We start from the raw sequence: 16,386 nt of genomic DNA on the forward strand, positions 1-16,386 counted from the left end.
CCCAGTCCTAGAAGTCCTAGCCTCAGCAATCAGACAGACAACAACAAAAGCATCCCAGTATCATGCTAATTGAAATAAGTCCCATCAGAGAAAGACAGTTATCATATGATCTCACTCATATGTGGAATTTGAGAAAGCAGGACCATAGGGGAAGGGAGAAAAAAATAAAACATAATGACATCAGAGAGGGAGACAAACCATAAGAAACTCTTAATCATAGGAATCAAATGTGTGTTCCTGGCCCTCCAGTGGGGTGGGGGGATGGGGTAACTGCGTGGTGGACATTAAGGAGGGGTTGTGATGTGATGATCCCTGGGTTATGTAAGACTGATGAGTCCTCCAACTCTACCTCTGAAACTAATAATACACTAATGTTAAATTAATTGAATTTAAATTCTAAAAAAATGTTTGAAAAAATAAACAAGCTTCAAGTTGTAACTGTGAACAAACACCATCCTCTTACATTCAAACAAAGCTCGCCAATACCTGTTGGTTGGTCAAGATGTCAATCAATGGAGTTCTTCCACATTGCTGGTGGCAGTGTACGTCGTGAAGACTGCGATCTTCCAGACCTCAGAAAGCTATTTACCAGTATGTAGAATGATCTCTCTCTTATTTTTTTAATAATAGTAAAAAGTGAAATTTTAAAAATAGGAAAATTTTTACTAATAATAGTAAAAATCAATCCCCAAGCAAGCCAAATAACCTTTGACAGGAGGATGGATAAATAAATACATTGTGGGTTCAATATATAATGAAATATTTCTCCACAGTAAAAACATCAGTTGCTTGCAACATCGCGGACGGATCTTAACAAGAGTGTTGACCAGAAAGCAAATCCCAGAAGCATACATATGACCTCACTCTGAAGGACACGGAAAAGGAAGAGCAAACTGAAAAATAAATTAAGGAAAAATATATGATGTAGTAAAACTACCGAAAACAAACAAGACACTGATGTACTTAAAATTTAGGACGGTGGTCACCGGAGAAGGAAGGCCAGGGCAAGAGACGAGAAGGGAACACGGGGAGCTTAAGCATCATGGGGAATGTTCTAGTTATTTTGAGCGCGGCGTGCCCGTCTTATTGACGTGCCTTGTGTACTTTTGTATGAATCAAGTATTTTATCATAAACCAAAATGGGTTAAGGGTTCTCCCCGAGAAACCAGCGTTTCCGGATGCTCTTCTTGCTCTTACGTAAGTGCAGCCTTTCAGGGTTCCGGTAGAATTGGACCAGGCCCGAACGCGGCTGGCTTTGTGTGGTGCGCTCACAGATTCCTCTGGGTGGTTTGACGTCATAGATTGAGGTCCTCGTTGATGGGAAGCTTCTCTGTTTCTTAGGATGAATCTGAATTCAGAGACAAACTCACCCCGATTACTGTTTTTATGGAGTACCGGTTGGATTACAGAACGGCTGCGGATGCGACAGGCTTGCAGCCCATTCTTAACCAGTTCACTCCGGCCAACGTCAGTCGACAGGTACTCTGCTACCTCCCACTTACCGCTGCTTTTATGTTTTAATTTTTGAAAGTCTTACGGTTCATCTTTTTACGTATCATCAGGGATTGCTTTTACAATGTTGGGTTTCCGGTCAAAGACGCCCGCGGGGAGGGAATCCGAATTTTCGCGGCAGAGTTATTTGAAGCCGCTCAGTTACATGCAGAGGAAGAGAGAGTCGAATTTCACACACATGAAACAGTGACATAGTTGAAGGAGAACAAAGTGCCAGTGTGTTTACCTAGTATTTTAGTATTTTGATGAACAAGCTTTATATCTATGTTTTCTCTGATTTACATTTTAATTGTAGAGAACGCTGTATGCGTGCACATACGCAGCTGCTGAATCTGTGTCATTTAACCAATTCGTGTATGTCGTCATTTCATTCTAATTAAATTGACATTTAAGATCTGTATCCTGTAATTTTACTCAGTGTAGCTGCATATACCGTGTGATTTGGAAGAGTAAATTAAACCTTTCTTTATTTTCCCCCTTTAAATCATGTTCTCTCTTGTTGTCTGCCCCTGGCCTTGAAGCTTTTTGAATATTAACAATAGACAAACCAAGAATGGCCTCATCTTTTTTTTTTTCTTTCTTCTTTTTTTTTAAATAAAGATTTTATTTATTTATTCACGAGAGACCCAGAGAGAGAGGCAGAGACCCGGGCAGAGGGAGAAGCAGGCTCCATGCAGGGAGCCCGACGTGGGACTCGATCCCGGGACCCTGGGGTCATGACCTGAGCCAAAAGGAGATGCTCAACTGCTGAGCTCCCCAGGCATCCGTTTTTCTTTCTTCTTTAGAAAATTTTTAGATTCTTTCTCTAACATTCCGCCCAACATCTTCTGCTACTTCCCACTATTTCTCTTTTGGGTTTTCCATGCTGCCCCAGCCTCCAGATCTAAAGGGAGAAAATTCCGGTTTTTGCCTATTTCCCCTGCCCTGGGGTGGTTGACTGCAGTGCTTCTCGTCCCTTTTCCTTCATCGCCTTCCTCATGGCCTTGCATATGCCGGGCTCACGCCCAGTTTCCATTCCCTTTGGTCCTCCTGCACAATTGCTGCTGGGTACCCGTTGCTCCTTATTCTTTTACGCTCTGCAGCTTTATTTCCATGATGTTGGCAGAGGCATCGTATGTAACAGGAAATTCTAAAAGGGAAATTTGTTTTGCCCAAGATCACACAACTTAGCAGCAGCAGGTTCAGGCTGACTCCTCACTTCTCTTCTTTTTTCTTTTAAACCCTCATTTCTTAACTTTGTTTCCCGTCTATAGGGCACTTCATTCTAAAATCATGACGCCTTAATTTGAGATAGAACTAAAAGGTTCCAACTAATTGCATTATAGCCTATGAATGTTTTTCTTCTTTTACATTCTTTTTTTTAATAAATTAATTTTTTATTGGTGTTCAATTTGCCAACATATAGAATAACACCCAGTGCTCATCCCATCAAGTGCCCCCCTCGGTGCCCATCACCCAGTCACCCCATCCTCCCACCCACCTCCCCTTCCCCCATCCCTAGTTCGTTTCCCAGAGTTAGGAGTCTCTAATGCTCTGTCTCCCTCTCTGATATTTCCCACTTATTTTTTCTCCTTTCCCCTTTATTCCCTTTCACTATTTTTTATATTCCCCAAATGAATGAGACCATATAATGTTTGTCCTTCTCCGATTGACTTACTTCACTCAGCATCATACCCTCCAGGTCCATCCACGTAGAAGCACGTGGTGGGTATTTGTCGTTTCTAATGGCTGAGGAATATTCCATTGTATACATAAACCACGTCTTCTTTATCCATTCTTGACTAGCTGCACTGGCCTGTTCAAAAGTAAGCAGCCATGGGGCTCCTGGGTGGTTCAGTTAGTTGAGCGTCCGACTCCCGATTTTGGTTCAGGTCATGATCGCAGGGTGCAGGGTCCTGGGATGGAGCCCTGCGTTGGGCTCTGTGCCTAGTGGGGAGTCTGCTGGAGGATTTTGTCCCTCCCTCCCCACCCCCCCCATGACCCCACACGTGCTCGCACTTTCTTTAAAATAAAATTTTTTTAAAGCAGCCATGATACTTTTTATATTCAGGGATGCAAACAAATGCTCTTCTTTTTTAGGCCCATATTCTGCTAGACTGCGGTGAGGACAACATCTGCAAACCCAAATTGGAGGTTTCCGTAGATAGGTAAGCCTTACTCCAAGCAGTAAACACTCCAACAGATTTAAATGGAGGAACACACTCTTCTATGCGAAGCAATAGTATATTTTAATGTGAACTAGTTCTATTGGAGGATGATTCATGACGTCTGTAGTAGTAAAACTATCAGTGTTGGACTTTAGAAAAATAAATGCTGTTTTCACTCGTTGCCTGGGTGGACAGATCCATTTCCATGCGGGGTGAGTAATGTTAGCATAGTAAACGTCGTATCCTCTTAAAGGCCTATTTCATTGTAGATACCTCGTGAACTACAGGAATCCGATTAGTATTTTATGATTTATAAATCTCCATGACCATTGTGAGAATCATGGCAGGGATTAGTTCAGCTTTTAGGAAAAAAAAAAAATGAGAGAATTAATCAGCACCTGCCAAGAGATACAAAATCACTTGAGTCATCCTATGACTGGGGCTGCTCTATTAGTGGCGTGAGAGCTTTCTGTTACCGAGAGGAGCGTTGGATTTGCACCCAGCGTGCTGTTTCCAGTTTTCTGTTGAGCTGCGAAATGGTCTTAAAATATCTTGAACATGTCAGTGCTGCCTGTGCATTTCTCTTGTTTCTTTGAACAACCGGGCCCTCCCCGCGCAGCCCTCTTTCATTGTGTCGATTCGTGTTCACTCGTAGTGATCAAAAGAAGATCTACATCGGGGACGACAATCCTCTGACCCTGATCGTCAAGGCCCAGAATCAAGGAGAAGGTGCCTACGAAGCTGAGCTCATCGTGTCCATCCCCCCGCAGGCTGATTTCATCGGGGTCGTCCGCAATAGCGAAGTAAGCAGGCTGCCTCTTTAAAAATCGAAATGCACTCAGGGGTCTCGTTAACGTTAATGAGTCAGCCCTAATGAGTCCGCTGGCCCGCTGGTCTCCTCAAGGCTGAAAGCTGGGCCGCAGTGGCTGTCTTGCTTAATTCCTCTCAAGCCTAATACTTTGCATAATGCATTGAGAGGACATTTTTAGAATTGCCAGCTAAGTGCCTGAAACGAGGTCAGATAGATAAAGTCCCTGTGCCTCTCCATCAAATAATTTGTTAGGAGTAATAAGGTTATTTATCTAAATCCCCTAGGAATCTCTCAGAAATATCCTCCTATGTGGCCCTGTACACAGTTCAGGCTTCTCTCAGACCTGCCCCCTATTTGCCCTAATAGATGGATGAAGTTATAAAACAAGAAACTGAACTATAAAGTTGCATTATATTATCTAGGAATTTTATAGTGTGTGGCTTCTTCTTTTTTTTTTTTTTTGTCATTAATTTATTTTCCTTTCAATCTTTTGTTTGTTTTTGTCTTTTTTTTTTTTTTTTTTTTTTGTCTATCAAAGGCCTTAGCGAGACTTTCCTGCGCATTTAAGACGGAAAACCAAACCCGCCAGGTAGTATGTGACCTTGGAAACCCAATGAAGGCTGGAACTCAAGTAAGACATTTAAACTAAATGGATTTTATTTTTCTTTTAAAGAAAAAAAAAACCGCATATTTTTCTATAGGTTTGTCCAGAGAAATTATCTTTATAAATACTTCAGAACATGTCTTTGTTAAGTTGGTTTTGGTTTAGAATGTGATGATTCGCAGAGTTTGTTTGGTTTTGACTAAGATGATCCAGCGATGGCTTGTGCCGTTACACGGTCTTCAACTTGCCAAAGGGGTTGGGAACACGGGTTAAACTAAGGACAAGGATCCTGTTTCCTAAATGACCTCCAGAAGCCCTGCCTTCTCTTACTCTGTTAGTTCAGTGATTTCCTTTAAGAACAGTTCTCCCCTGCTGGAGTTGGGATGGTTGTGGTCGGAAGAGTTGTGATGGGCGTGGAGAGGTTCGTTCGGGTGGTAGCCCTTCCTCTCCTGCCTTGTGTAGTCAGGTTCTCTCGCTCTTTAAACCCAATCACTTATTCCTTCCTGCTCCATTAAGTTGTTAAGTTCCTGTCACCAAATCAGTCTGCAGAATTGCTGTACTTTTCACTAAATCAAAAAATATTTACTTTGGCATTTTTTAAATAAAATTAATATGGGGTGTTATTATGGGGAGATAAAATTACAATCTGTTAATAATTGTTAAATAGGGCCCCTTTATGGATTGGCCCACGTATCTTAAAGAGATGCAATAGAAGATCAGATTTAATTCTTTGTTGGAGTGCTTTCAGTTTTATTACAAACTCAAAAAAACCCGATTTTGGAACAAATTTTTTTTTTTTTTTAATTTGAACATGGAATTTAGATTTCACTGATTGGACATTGTTTTAATGAACATCACTATTTCTTCCTCCCCCTGCAGCTCCTAGCTGGGCTTCGTTTCAGTGTGCACCAGCAATCAGAGATGGATACTTCCGTGAAATTCGACTTACAAATCCAAAGGTTTGAAAACGACTTTTCTTGGCTTGTAGTAACTATTGAGGAAATACTGTTTGTTCATAAACATACAATGTAATATAATCTGAATGTTATGGAAGAGAATAGGCTAAAATTTTGGTATTTGATCATACCATTTTTTATTTTTTATTTATTTATTTATTTATTTATTTATTTATTTATTTATTTATTTTTAAAAATATTTATTTATTCATGAAAGACACAGGTAGAGAGAGAGGCAGAGGGAGAAGCAGGCTCCATGCAGGGAGCCTGACGTGGGACTCGATCCCGGGTCTCCAGGACCACGCCCTGGGCTGAAGGTGGTGCCAAACCGCTGAGCCACTCGGGCTGCCCCATGATTATACCATTTTTTAAAATAAAACAACATTCATTGTTCTGTATAAATATTAACGAAGTAAATGCTTAAAATATGGAAAATCTAGAAACATACAGAAAGTAATAATTACCCATACTCTTGTGAACATTTTGTTGTTTATTATTATCAATTTCTTTTACAGAATAAAATTCTTTTTTTACCTGAACACATCTCTGTATGTTTAACCATTTCCTTATCGGTGGACATTTAAGTTGCCCCTAATTTTTTTTTTTAAGACTTTATTTTGAGAGAGGAAGCAAGCAGATGAGCAGGAGGGGGTCAGAGAGAGAGGAAGAGAGAGAGACTGTCAAGCAGACAACGTGCTCAGCACAGAGCCCAACGTGGGGCTTGACCTCGTGACCATGAGATCATGACCTGAGGTGAAATCGAGTCGGACGCTTAAGCCACCGACCCACCCAGGCGCCCCTGCCTCTAATTTTTTTTTTCAAACTGTGATGAATATCCTTGTAGAAAATATGTTTTTCATTATACTGTTTTTAGAATCAGCATTTCTATCATAAGAAAAATTTGTTAGTTTCATGCTTGTAAAACAAAAGTAAAGAAGTAAAATTTGGTCATCTTCTTGGAATGAAGTGCTAATGAAAGTTATTTCAGAAAGTTTTTCCTTTGTCGCTTTTAATTCGTTCATTTTTAGTTTCTCTGCACTTGCCTCTGTATGTCTTTGATGATGAGGATGAGCATGCTCCGTTCAGGCCTAAATATGTATTTCTCTTTTTCAGCTCCAATCTCTTTGACAAAGTAAGCCCAGTTGTGTCTTACAAAGTTGACCTCGCTGTCTTAGCTGCTGTTGAGATAAGAGGGTCAGTATGATTATGACTTGAGTGTCTCATTCTTGGGAGTTTTAAACTGCTTTAAAATGCAATTACTTTTTAAAAGCAGCTACTAGGCCCAGTCACTTGTTTTTGGGGAGTATCCCTTCGAGTTTCACGGTAGTTTTGCTAGGGCTATAGCTTCTGTGGAAAGAAGCTCGTAGCTGCATTCCAGAGCCCCCAGATCTTTACTTGGTAACCCTCTGGAAATGAACCAGACGTGGCAACGGCAGGCACAAAATAAGTGTGTTGATTTCTTATGCAAATTCATTTACCCCTTCACTGTGGCATGAGATTCAATAAAGAGTAGTTTGCGTGTAGGTGTATGTGCCTGTTCATGTATACAGGTGGCTTTTTCTTTTTCTTTTAAATTATATATATATATATATATATATATATATATGTATTTTAATAGTTTTGATTTTATTTATTTAGTTACAGGTACTTTTGAAAATGAACTGACCATATCATTTTGGTATTCATGGTCGATTTTCTTTGGTCATTGTTTAGAGTCTCCAGTCCTGATCATATCTTTCTTCCAATTCCAAACTGGGAGCATAAGGAGAACCCTGAGACTGAAGAAGATGTTGGGCCAGTTGTTCAGCACATCTATGAGGTTTGCAGTTGTTAGCTTAACCGATGCATGGTAGAGAGCCTCTAAAGGGGAGAACAGCAAGGCGACTTATAAAAAAACAAGTCTGATCAATGATTATGAAAACTCTGCATAGTTTCAAGACGTATCAGAGATGTCTTTGAATTTTTTCCCTATTCAAAAGTTCCTTTTTTTTTTTTTTTTTTTTGACGAGTAGCTTCAAGTGGTTAAAGAATGCACTTTATACGAATTGTTGCCTTAAAACCACTGAGTTCTACTTGCATAAAAGCAATAGGCCATCGTTGAGTATTTTCCTAGGGACATTTTGCAGTTCTGACTGAAAATGGAACGTGCCTGTAGCAGATCTTCCCAATTTTCTGCCTCTGCCATCTTTCACTGAAAACTTTTCATATTTCCCTCCTGTTCACATTTTCATCCTGACACATGTATGGCCCTACACTAGAGACAGATGTTGAGTTTGAGCTCCTTTGCCTAGTAATGATCATGTTGTAATGTCAGAGTAACTATGGAAACTGCCGTTACTCACATCCCCTTGCTGGTGATTCCTAACGTTGATGTAGGAGGAGGATTATGGAATAGATTTTTGCTCAGAGTATTTACATTTTCTTTTCCCCCCTAGCTGAGAAACAACGGCCCAAGTTCATTCAGCAAGGCAATGCTAAATCTTCAGTGGCCTTACAAATATAACAATAACACTTTGTTATACATCCTTCAATATGATATTGATGGGCCAATGAACTGCACTTCGGATATGGAGATCAACCCTTTGAGAATTAAGGTGAGGTGCTCCACAGCAACTCTTTATTATGATGATATTTCTTTCTTTTCTTTCTAAATCTATGAGAGAAATGCATGAAGTTAAAACAATTAAGATACAAATCCACTCTACGAAATTATTTTACTTCCTAACCCACTACACTAAGGATTAAATCGTTTGTTTGTATGACGACTGAGGATTAATTCTTCACCCCGCAAAGTCCTACTGAAGCATGTATTTATGGGGTGACCCGGTTTGACGTTGGTTCTGTTGCATTGTGGCTTATCCACCTACGACGTTGTGTCAGGCGTGTTTGGTTGTTGAAATTTTTGTCCCGGGTTAAAGATCTAACATTTTACTTAACCTGGCTCTTTTGACTTCCGCGACGTAGAAAAATGTCATTTTGTGGAATTTTGTACTTTTGGACCTAAGTCCTCTCCATCCTAGCGCATGTATTTGGATAAGAAGCTATTGCCCAATGTGGAGTAAGGAAAGTTAAGAAAACAGAACAAAAAGTGTATAGTCCTGACTGACACTCGTCACAGCTGTGCACCGCGAGATTTCAGGCTGTTTCCCTGTGTTTTATCAGATTCCTCTCTGGCTGTGCGAGGGAGAAAGTCATGGCTAGGCAGACGTGACCCTTTTCCACATATTAAGGACTCGAATCTTTATTCTCTGTGCTTACTTTCCACCATGAATTAAGTGGTGAATTTGTCACAACACGCTTTCAGTCACCCTGTGTTAATCAGAGATAGCAGTCGATGCCAAAATGCCAAGGCAGGATGTTTTCCGTCACCGTTCCCCACCCGTTTCTCGGTTCCCCAGATCTCAAATTCGCAAACCGAAAAGAATGACACCGTTGCTGGGCAAGGTGACCGGAACCATGTCATCACCAAGCGGGATCTCACCCTCCGTGAAGGAGACGTTCACACTTTGGTAAGCGCCACCTCGACAACAAGCACTTTCAACATTTAAAAATATGTGATTATAGAACCGATGCCAGAGAACATTTCAAAAATAACAACAGCTGTGCCTGGGAGAGCTACATATATTTTTACACTATTTTTCACTCCTCTTACTTTCCTTGCTCTTAGTCAAATTAACACCAGATTTTCTTCAAATGGTCTTTATAGATTGCTGATAAAAATATTTATGTTCCCACTCATTCTCCGGCTGGACTCTAACTGACCTCATCCTAATCCTGGAGGCCTTGGTGCACTCTTGCAAGATAAACCCAGGAGGCCACTACAAAAATATATTACAAGAATAATCAGCATTGTGATCAACCTTGGTTGAGGCAGCCTGTGTAAGGACTATAGTTTTATCAAGCGGCTTATCATTTAAGTTTTTGAAATTTGGGATGCCCGGGTGGCTCAGCAGTTGGGCGCCCGCCTTTGGCCCAGGGCGTGATCCTGGAGTCCCGGGATCGAGTCCCACATCGGGGCTCCCTGCATGGAGCCTGCTTTTCCTTCTGCCTGTGTCTCTACCTCTCTCTGTGTGTCTCTTACAGATAAATAAATAAAATCTTTAAAAAAAAAATAAGTTTTTGAAATTTAACAGATCTGCAACCCAACAGCTGGTGGAGAATCCGGCGTTGTGTTTATGCTCATTAGCAAATACCAGTTACATTCCCGTCACCAGATTCCATAGGGCTTCTTAGTTTCCATCCACCTCAACCCCCAGGGACGTCAGGCACGATTAAGCACATCCTCCTCTGTGGAACACCCCTCATTCTCTTTCTTAAAGACACTATTCTCTTGGTTTTTCACCTCCAACGACCGGCTACTTCTTAATCTCCATTCGCAGACCTTTAATTCTGTAGAGTGTTGCCGGGCTCACATCTCAGGTTTCTTAGCTGCTCCACGAACAGTCCTTCACCGGATCTGTGCTGTCCAATACTAGAGACACCGGACACATTCAAGTGTTCAGGAGCCACCCGGGGCTGGTGGCTGCTACCTGGGGCAGCAGAGCTAGCTCCGTACTCGTGAGTCGTATCCTTGTAGGAAGCTGTAATCAGACGCTGCTGCACTAGAGGACATTTTCCACTCTCCGGGCTGTAAATACTCCCTCTGTGGAGATGGCTTTGATTTATATTTCCAACCTGATCCTATGCATTGAGCTCTGGACTCCATTATCCAGCTGCCTCCTGGAACTCCTCTTAAATATTTAATAGGAGTCTTAACCTTAATCCCAAGAAGGTACCCCTGAGTTTTCCCAGCCCTGCTCCTTCTGCAGTGTTCCCCAGTTTAGCGAATAACCAGTCCCATTCTCTGTCCCAAACCTGGTAACTGTGCTGGACTCCTCTTTCTCCCTTAAACTTCACGTCCTCTATATTAGCAAATTCTGTCGATTTCCACTTTCAGAACATCCTGAATCTGGCCCCTTCTCAGCAGCTGTAGCACTGCTACAGCCTCACCCAGGCCACCTTCCTCTCTCGCTTGTTCCATACCTGCCTTTGTGCCCACTGGTTTATTTGGCACATAGGAGCCACGGTAATCCTTTCAGATAGAGAACGGGTCATGTTGCTCCAGGGCCTTCCCGTCTACATCACAGGAAACCAGAGCATGCAAAGCCTCGAAGCCCTACAGCATCTAGGCCCTTACAGCTTACTGGCTGCATTTCCTCTCCTTACCCTGCTCCTCGTGTTTTGCCCACCTTACTTTTCATTGAATGGACATTCCCAAACGTGCTTCTACATCTAGGCCTCAAAAACTGTCTGTCTGCCTGGAATGTGCTCTTTAGGTGAAATGCTGTTTGTCCGGATATCCCTGTGGCTTATGTCCCCATCTCCTGCCAGTGTCCTTAAATGGCAGATTATGACAGGACTTCCCCTAACCCACCCGTGTGAAATTGAAGTTACTTTTAGCCCTCGCCCCCCTTTTGACCCTCTTCTCTATCCTCCTACAGAACCTACATTTAAAGAACAATTGAGATAAAACTTTTACATAATATAAAATTCACCATTTTAAAGTGTGTGATTGAGTGATTTTTAGTATATTCACAACATTGTGCAACCACCACCATTCTGATTCCAAAACTTTTATTTTATTTTATTTTATTTTATTTTATTTTATTTTATTTTATTTTATTTATTTTATTTTATTTTTTATTTATTTTATTTTATTTTATTTTATTATTTATTTTATTTTATTTTATTTTATTTTTTAATTTATTTTATTTTATTTTATTATTTTATTTTATTTATTTATTTATTTATTTTATTTATTTTATTTTGTTATTTTATTTATTTTATTTTATTTTATTTCTTTTCTTTTATTTATTTTATTTTATTTTATTTTTTTATTTATTTTATTTTATTTTATTATTTTATTTTATTTATTTATTTATTTTAATTTAATTTTATTTTATTTTATTTTATTTTATCTATTTTTTATATTATTTTAAAAAGAAATACTGTACCCGTTATGCAGTTGCTGCCCATCCTTCCCTGCCTCCAGTCCCTGGCCACCACCAGTCTGCTTTCTGTCTCTAAGGATTTGTCTGTCCTGGACACTTCATGTAATGAAGTTATACAATACGTGCATGGCTTTCGTGTTTGGCTTCTTTGACTCTGTGCGGTGATTTTTCAGCATCACCGTGTCATAGCACGTCGTAGTACTTCAGTCATTTTTATGGCTGAATAATATTCCATTCTATGGATATGTGATATTTTGTTTGCCTATTTATTGGTTGTCAAACATTTAGATCGTTTCTACTTTCTGTTTATTTTGAATAGTGCCGCTGGGACTCTTCAGGTACATGTTTTTATGTGGACATGTTTTCAGTTCTCTTGGGAACAAACCTAGGAGTGCAATTGCCGGGTCATATGGGAACTCTGTTTAACTTTTGAGGAACTGCCAAACTTTTCCAAAGTGTTTGCATCCTTCGACATTCTCAGCCAGCCCTGGATGAGTCTTTCAGTTCTTCCAGGTTCGCCGTCACTTGCTATCGCCTTAAAGAAAATTCTCTTTGTTTTATGGTCATCCTTGTCAGTGTGAAGTGCTGCCTCATCGTAACTTTACTTGTATTTTCAACTAATGGTGTTGAGCATCTTCTGAGTTATAGCTTCTTTTGAGAAATGTCTCTTCAAATTCTCTGCCCAGTTTTATTTTATTTTATTTTAAAGATTTTTTTATTTATTTACTAGAGATACAGAGAGAGAGAGAGAGAGGGAGGGAGAAGCAGGCTCCATGCAGGGATCCTGACATGGGACTCAATCCCAGGTCTCCAGGATCACACCCTGGGCTGAAGGCGGCACTAAACCGCTGAGCCACTGGGTCTGCCCTATTTTTTGTTGGTTTATTTAAATGTTATTTATTTATTTGAGAAAGAGAAAGCAGGGAGAAGTGGGAAAGGGAGAAAGAGAGGGAAAGAATCCTAAGCAGACTGCACACTGAGCACTCGGCCCACCTGGGGGTTTGATGCCATGACCCTGAGATCATGACCTGAGCTGAAACCAAGAGTCAGTCACTCAACCAACTGGGCCACCCAAGGGCCCCATTTTTAAATTGGGTTGTTTGCCTTTGTCGTTAATTCCTAAGGAGTTCCTTATATATTCTGGATACTTCCCTTTTCAGAGCTGTTATTGCACATATTTTCTCTCATTCTGTAAGTTGTCTTTTCACTTTCTTGATAGTAAAAAGTTGTCAAACTTGAAGAAGTTCAGATTGTCAAGTCTTTTTTTTTCTTTTGTTGCTTCTACTTTTGCTGTCACAGTTAAGAAACCATTGCCGAACCTGAGATCCTGAAAATTTACACCTAAGTTTTTTGGTTTCCTAAATTTTATACTTTTGACTCTTCTATTGATCTATACATGTATCCTTGTTCCAGTACCAAATTGTTTTATTATAGCTTGGCAGTAAGTCTTTAAATTGAGAAGTGGGAGTCCTCCAATATTTTCTTCCTTTTCAAGATTATCTTAGGTGTTTGAGGTTCTTTGCAATTCCATACGAATTTTAGGGTCAGCTTGATCATTTCTACAGAAAAGGTAGTTGGAATTTTGGTAGCAGTTTTGTTGGATCTGTAACAATTTAGGAGTATTGTCTAAACATTAAGTCTTTCAGTTCTTGAACATGAGATATCTTTCTATTTATTTAGGTCTTCTTTGATTTTGTTCAAAAATATTTTGTACTTTTAAGTGTATGCAGGTCTTGCACTTTCTTGTTTAAATTACTTCTTTTTTTTTTTAAATTACTTCTATGTATTTACTTGGGATGCTCTTTTAAATAGAATTGTTTTCTTAATTTCATTATCAGAATCTTCATTACTGGTATAAAATAATATATGTAACTTTATATATATATAAATGTGTAATATATATAGCTTTAAATATAATATGTATAACTTTAAATGTATTTAAATAATCACAAGTTATTTATATATCAATCTTGTATTCTGTACCTTTTCTGTACTTATTAGCTCTACTAGTATTCTTGTGGATTCTTTAGTGTTTTCTGTATATAAGAGCCTGTCATCTGTGAATACAGACAGTTTTAGTTCTTCCTTTCAAACTGGGATACTTTTTATTTATTTATCTTTTTCCTTGCTTAATTGTACTCCCTAGAACCTTCTAAACAATCTGAATTAAAGTGTGATGAGTGGGGCAGCCTGGGTGGCTCAGCAGTTTAGCTCCTGTCTTCGGCCCAGGGCGTGATCCTGGGGTCCCAGGATTGAGTCCCACGTTGGGCTCCCTGCATGGAGCCTGCTTCTCCCTCTGCTTGTGTCTCTGCCTCTCTCTCTCTCTCTGTCTCTCTCTCTCTCCGTCTCTCATGAGTAAATAAATAAAATCTTAAAAAAAAAAAATAGCGTGATGAGTGGGCACTGTTGTCTTGTTTCTGATCTTAGGGGAAAGCTTTTGTCCTTTCACCATTAAGTATGATCTCCGTCACAGGCTGTTCACAGACGCCCTTCCTTAGGTCAAGAAAGCTTGGCTATTCCTTGTCATTGACTGGAAGTGCCACTTACTAGATAGCACTGACATGTTTAATACGGTTTGACCAACACATACAAGGTGGCTATTATCTCCTATCTTTACCCGCCTGCCTTCAAGTTACTGATAAAAACACAGAGTGTAGCAAAGACCATCAGCATGCCCCTTGATTTCTATAGGTCTGACCTGGATTGGCTATTCAAGATTCATCCTGGTTCTTCTTCCTTTTCGCAGGTATATTGTGATCTGATTTTTCGGTCCTACTGTAGCATCGTGCTCTGGGTTTACCTGAGAATGTCAACCTCTAGAAGAATGTTGACTTCCAGAATCCTAGAATGTTCCAAGAGAATTGACTTCTGGCCACAAAAATAACATCTTTTAATATTATAGATCTTATCCTTATCTAACAAATCACGTTAAAACCAACCCCTTTATTTTGACTTTATTTTTTTAAGTAGGCTCCTTGCCCAGCCTGGAGCCCAACATGGGGCTTGACCTCACAACCCTGAGATCAAGAATCAGGCGCCCTAACCAACTAAGCCACCCAGACGCCCCTAAAAGCAACCGCTTTTCACAGAAAGCGTTCATAGATTCCATGGTTAGCCTATTCATTATTCTTAGAAGGCAAAGGGACCTCTATCAGCTCTTCAGCCTTCCCATAAAACAACTAAAATGCCTAATTTTCCTGCGTTCAGGAGATGATAGATCTTTTCTTATAAGCAAAAAACTTGTTTCGGCAGGGTTGTGGCATTGCTGAGTGCCTGAAGATCGTCTGCCAGGTTGGACGGCTGGACCGAGGAAAGAGTGCCATCTTGTATGTGAAGTCCCTGCTGTGGACGGAGACCTTTATGAACGTAAGTAGGTAGACGGACAGAGCATTTGCCAGTCTATCCATTTTCTCCAAGACATGAAAAAGGCCTCACATCTAGGAAATCGTTTTACTGTTATTTCCATACAGAAAGAAAACCAGAACCATTCATATTCTCTGAAGTCATCTGCTTCTTTCAATGTCATTGAATTTCCTTATAAGAACCTTCCAATTGAGGATATCTTCAACTCCACATTAGTAAGTCACCGATTTGGGGAAATGGAATAAATACACCCAGTACCATGCCGTAGATATTTTTTAAAAATTTACTTTAAATAATGACACCTTAACTATTTTGATAATTTAGTACCTACCAGGCCTATAACCTAGTTTAATATCATTTTACTCCCTCGCCCTACAATTAGGAAAGGTAGACCTTTGCTTTAGCATCCCTATGGAAGAGATTCCAGGGGAGGGAGCTTGGGGAATTTTTCTTCGCAAAGTTTAGAAAGTTGGAAATGAGCTATAATAGGTGAAGGCTAAAGATTTTAAAGATCTATAATTTGAGGATTAAAAAATGGGACAGACACATCGCAGTTGGATTTGATTATCTAAAAATCACCTCAGAGGTACCTTGACGTTCACCTGCCGTTGGGCAGCTGCATGCTGTCGGTACCAAGTGTATCGTCACAAATGACCACATGTAAGAAAAGAAAACGTGAATACCGTTAAAACAAAATGTAATGGGCATTCAGACATTTGCCGGGTAAGTCAGCGACCTGCTTTTAAAACTCAGAACTTCCCCCCACCAGGTTACCACTAACGTCACCTGGGGCATCCAGCCCGCACCCATGCCCGTGCCCGTGTGGGTGATCATTTTAGCGGTGCTGGCGGGATTGCTGTTGCTGGCTGTCCTGGTGTTTGTGATGCACAGGGTAAGTGGCGGGCTTGGGAGGCAGGGGAAGGCGAAGCCGAGGAAGAGGGCGAGGGAGGACGGGAAGGGAGGAGGAACAGAAAAGAAGGGAAGGAGGGGAGGGCGCGGTTTT

The 16,386-nt window shown here is 40.3% G+C and overlaps 1 protein-coding gene and 1 long non-coding RNA gene across 3 annotated transcripts in view; one reads left to right on the top strand and one right to left on the bottom strand.

The window, feature by feature from the left end:
- Positions 1-14,843, bottom strand: part of LOC125754465 (uncharacterized) — a 39,651-nt gene extending 24,808 nt beyond the window's left edge. Inside the window, exon 1 of the long non-coding RNA XR_007408791.1 lies at positions 14,719-14,843. This is a non-coding gene — a long non-coding RNA (uncharacterized LOC125754465). The remainder of the gene's footprint in view (positions 1-14,718) is intronic.
- The window catches only part of ITGAV (integrin subunit alpha V), an 84,266-nt gene that overhangs the window by 63,943 nt on the left and 3,937 nt on the right, over positions 1-16,386 (top strand). For both annotated transcript variants that reach the window (XM_025460433.3, XM_025460434.3), the window contains exons 18-29: positions 1,342-1,479; positions 3,592-3,659; positions 4,315-4,462; positions 5,009-5,101; positions 5,954-6,033; positions 7,144-7,224; positions 7,744-7,849; positions 8,466-8,624; positions 9,429-9,539; positions 15,273-15,386; positions 15,491-15,598; positions 16,153-16,275. In XM_025460433.3, the coding sequence (XP_025316218.1) occupies positions 1,342-1,479; positions 3,592-3,659; positions 4,315-4,462; positions 5,009-5,101; positions 5,954-6,033; positions 7,144-7,224; positions 7,744-7,849; positions 8,466-8,624; positions 9,429-9,539; positions 15,273-15,386; positions 15,491-15,598; positions 16,153-16,275 (1,329 nt within the window). The remainder of the gene's footprint in view (positions 1-1,341; positions 1,480-3,591; positions 3,660-4,314; positions 4,463-5,008; positions 5,102-5,953; positions 6,034-7,143; positions 7,225-7,743; positions 7,850-8,465; positions 8,625-9,428; positions 9,540-15,272; positions 15,387-15,490; positions 15,599-16,152; positions 16,276-16,386) is intronic.

The sequence above is a fragment of the Canis lupus genome, chromosome 36 (genome assembly GCF_003254725.2).
Source record: "Canis lupus dingo isolate Sandy chromosome 36, ASM325472v2, whole genome shotgun sequence".
Taxonomy (NCBI): domain Eukaryota; kingdom Metazoa; phylum Chordata; class Mammalia; order Carnivora; family Canidae; genus Canis; species Canis lupus.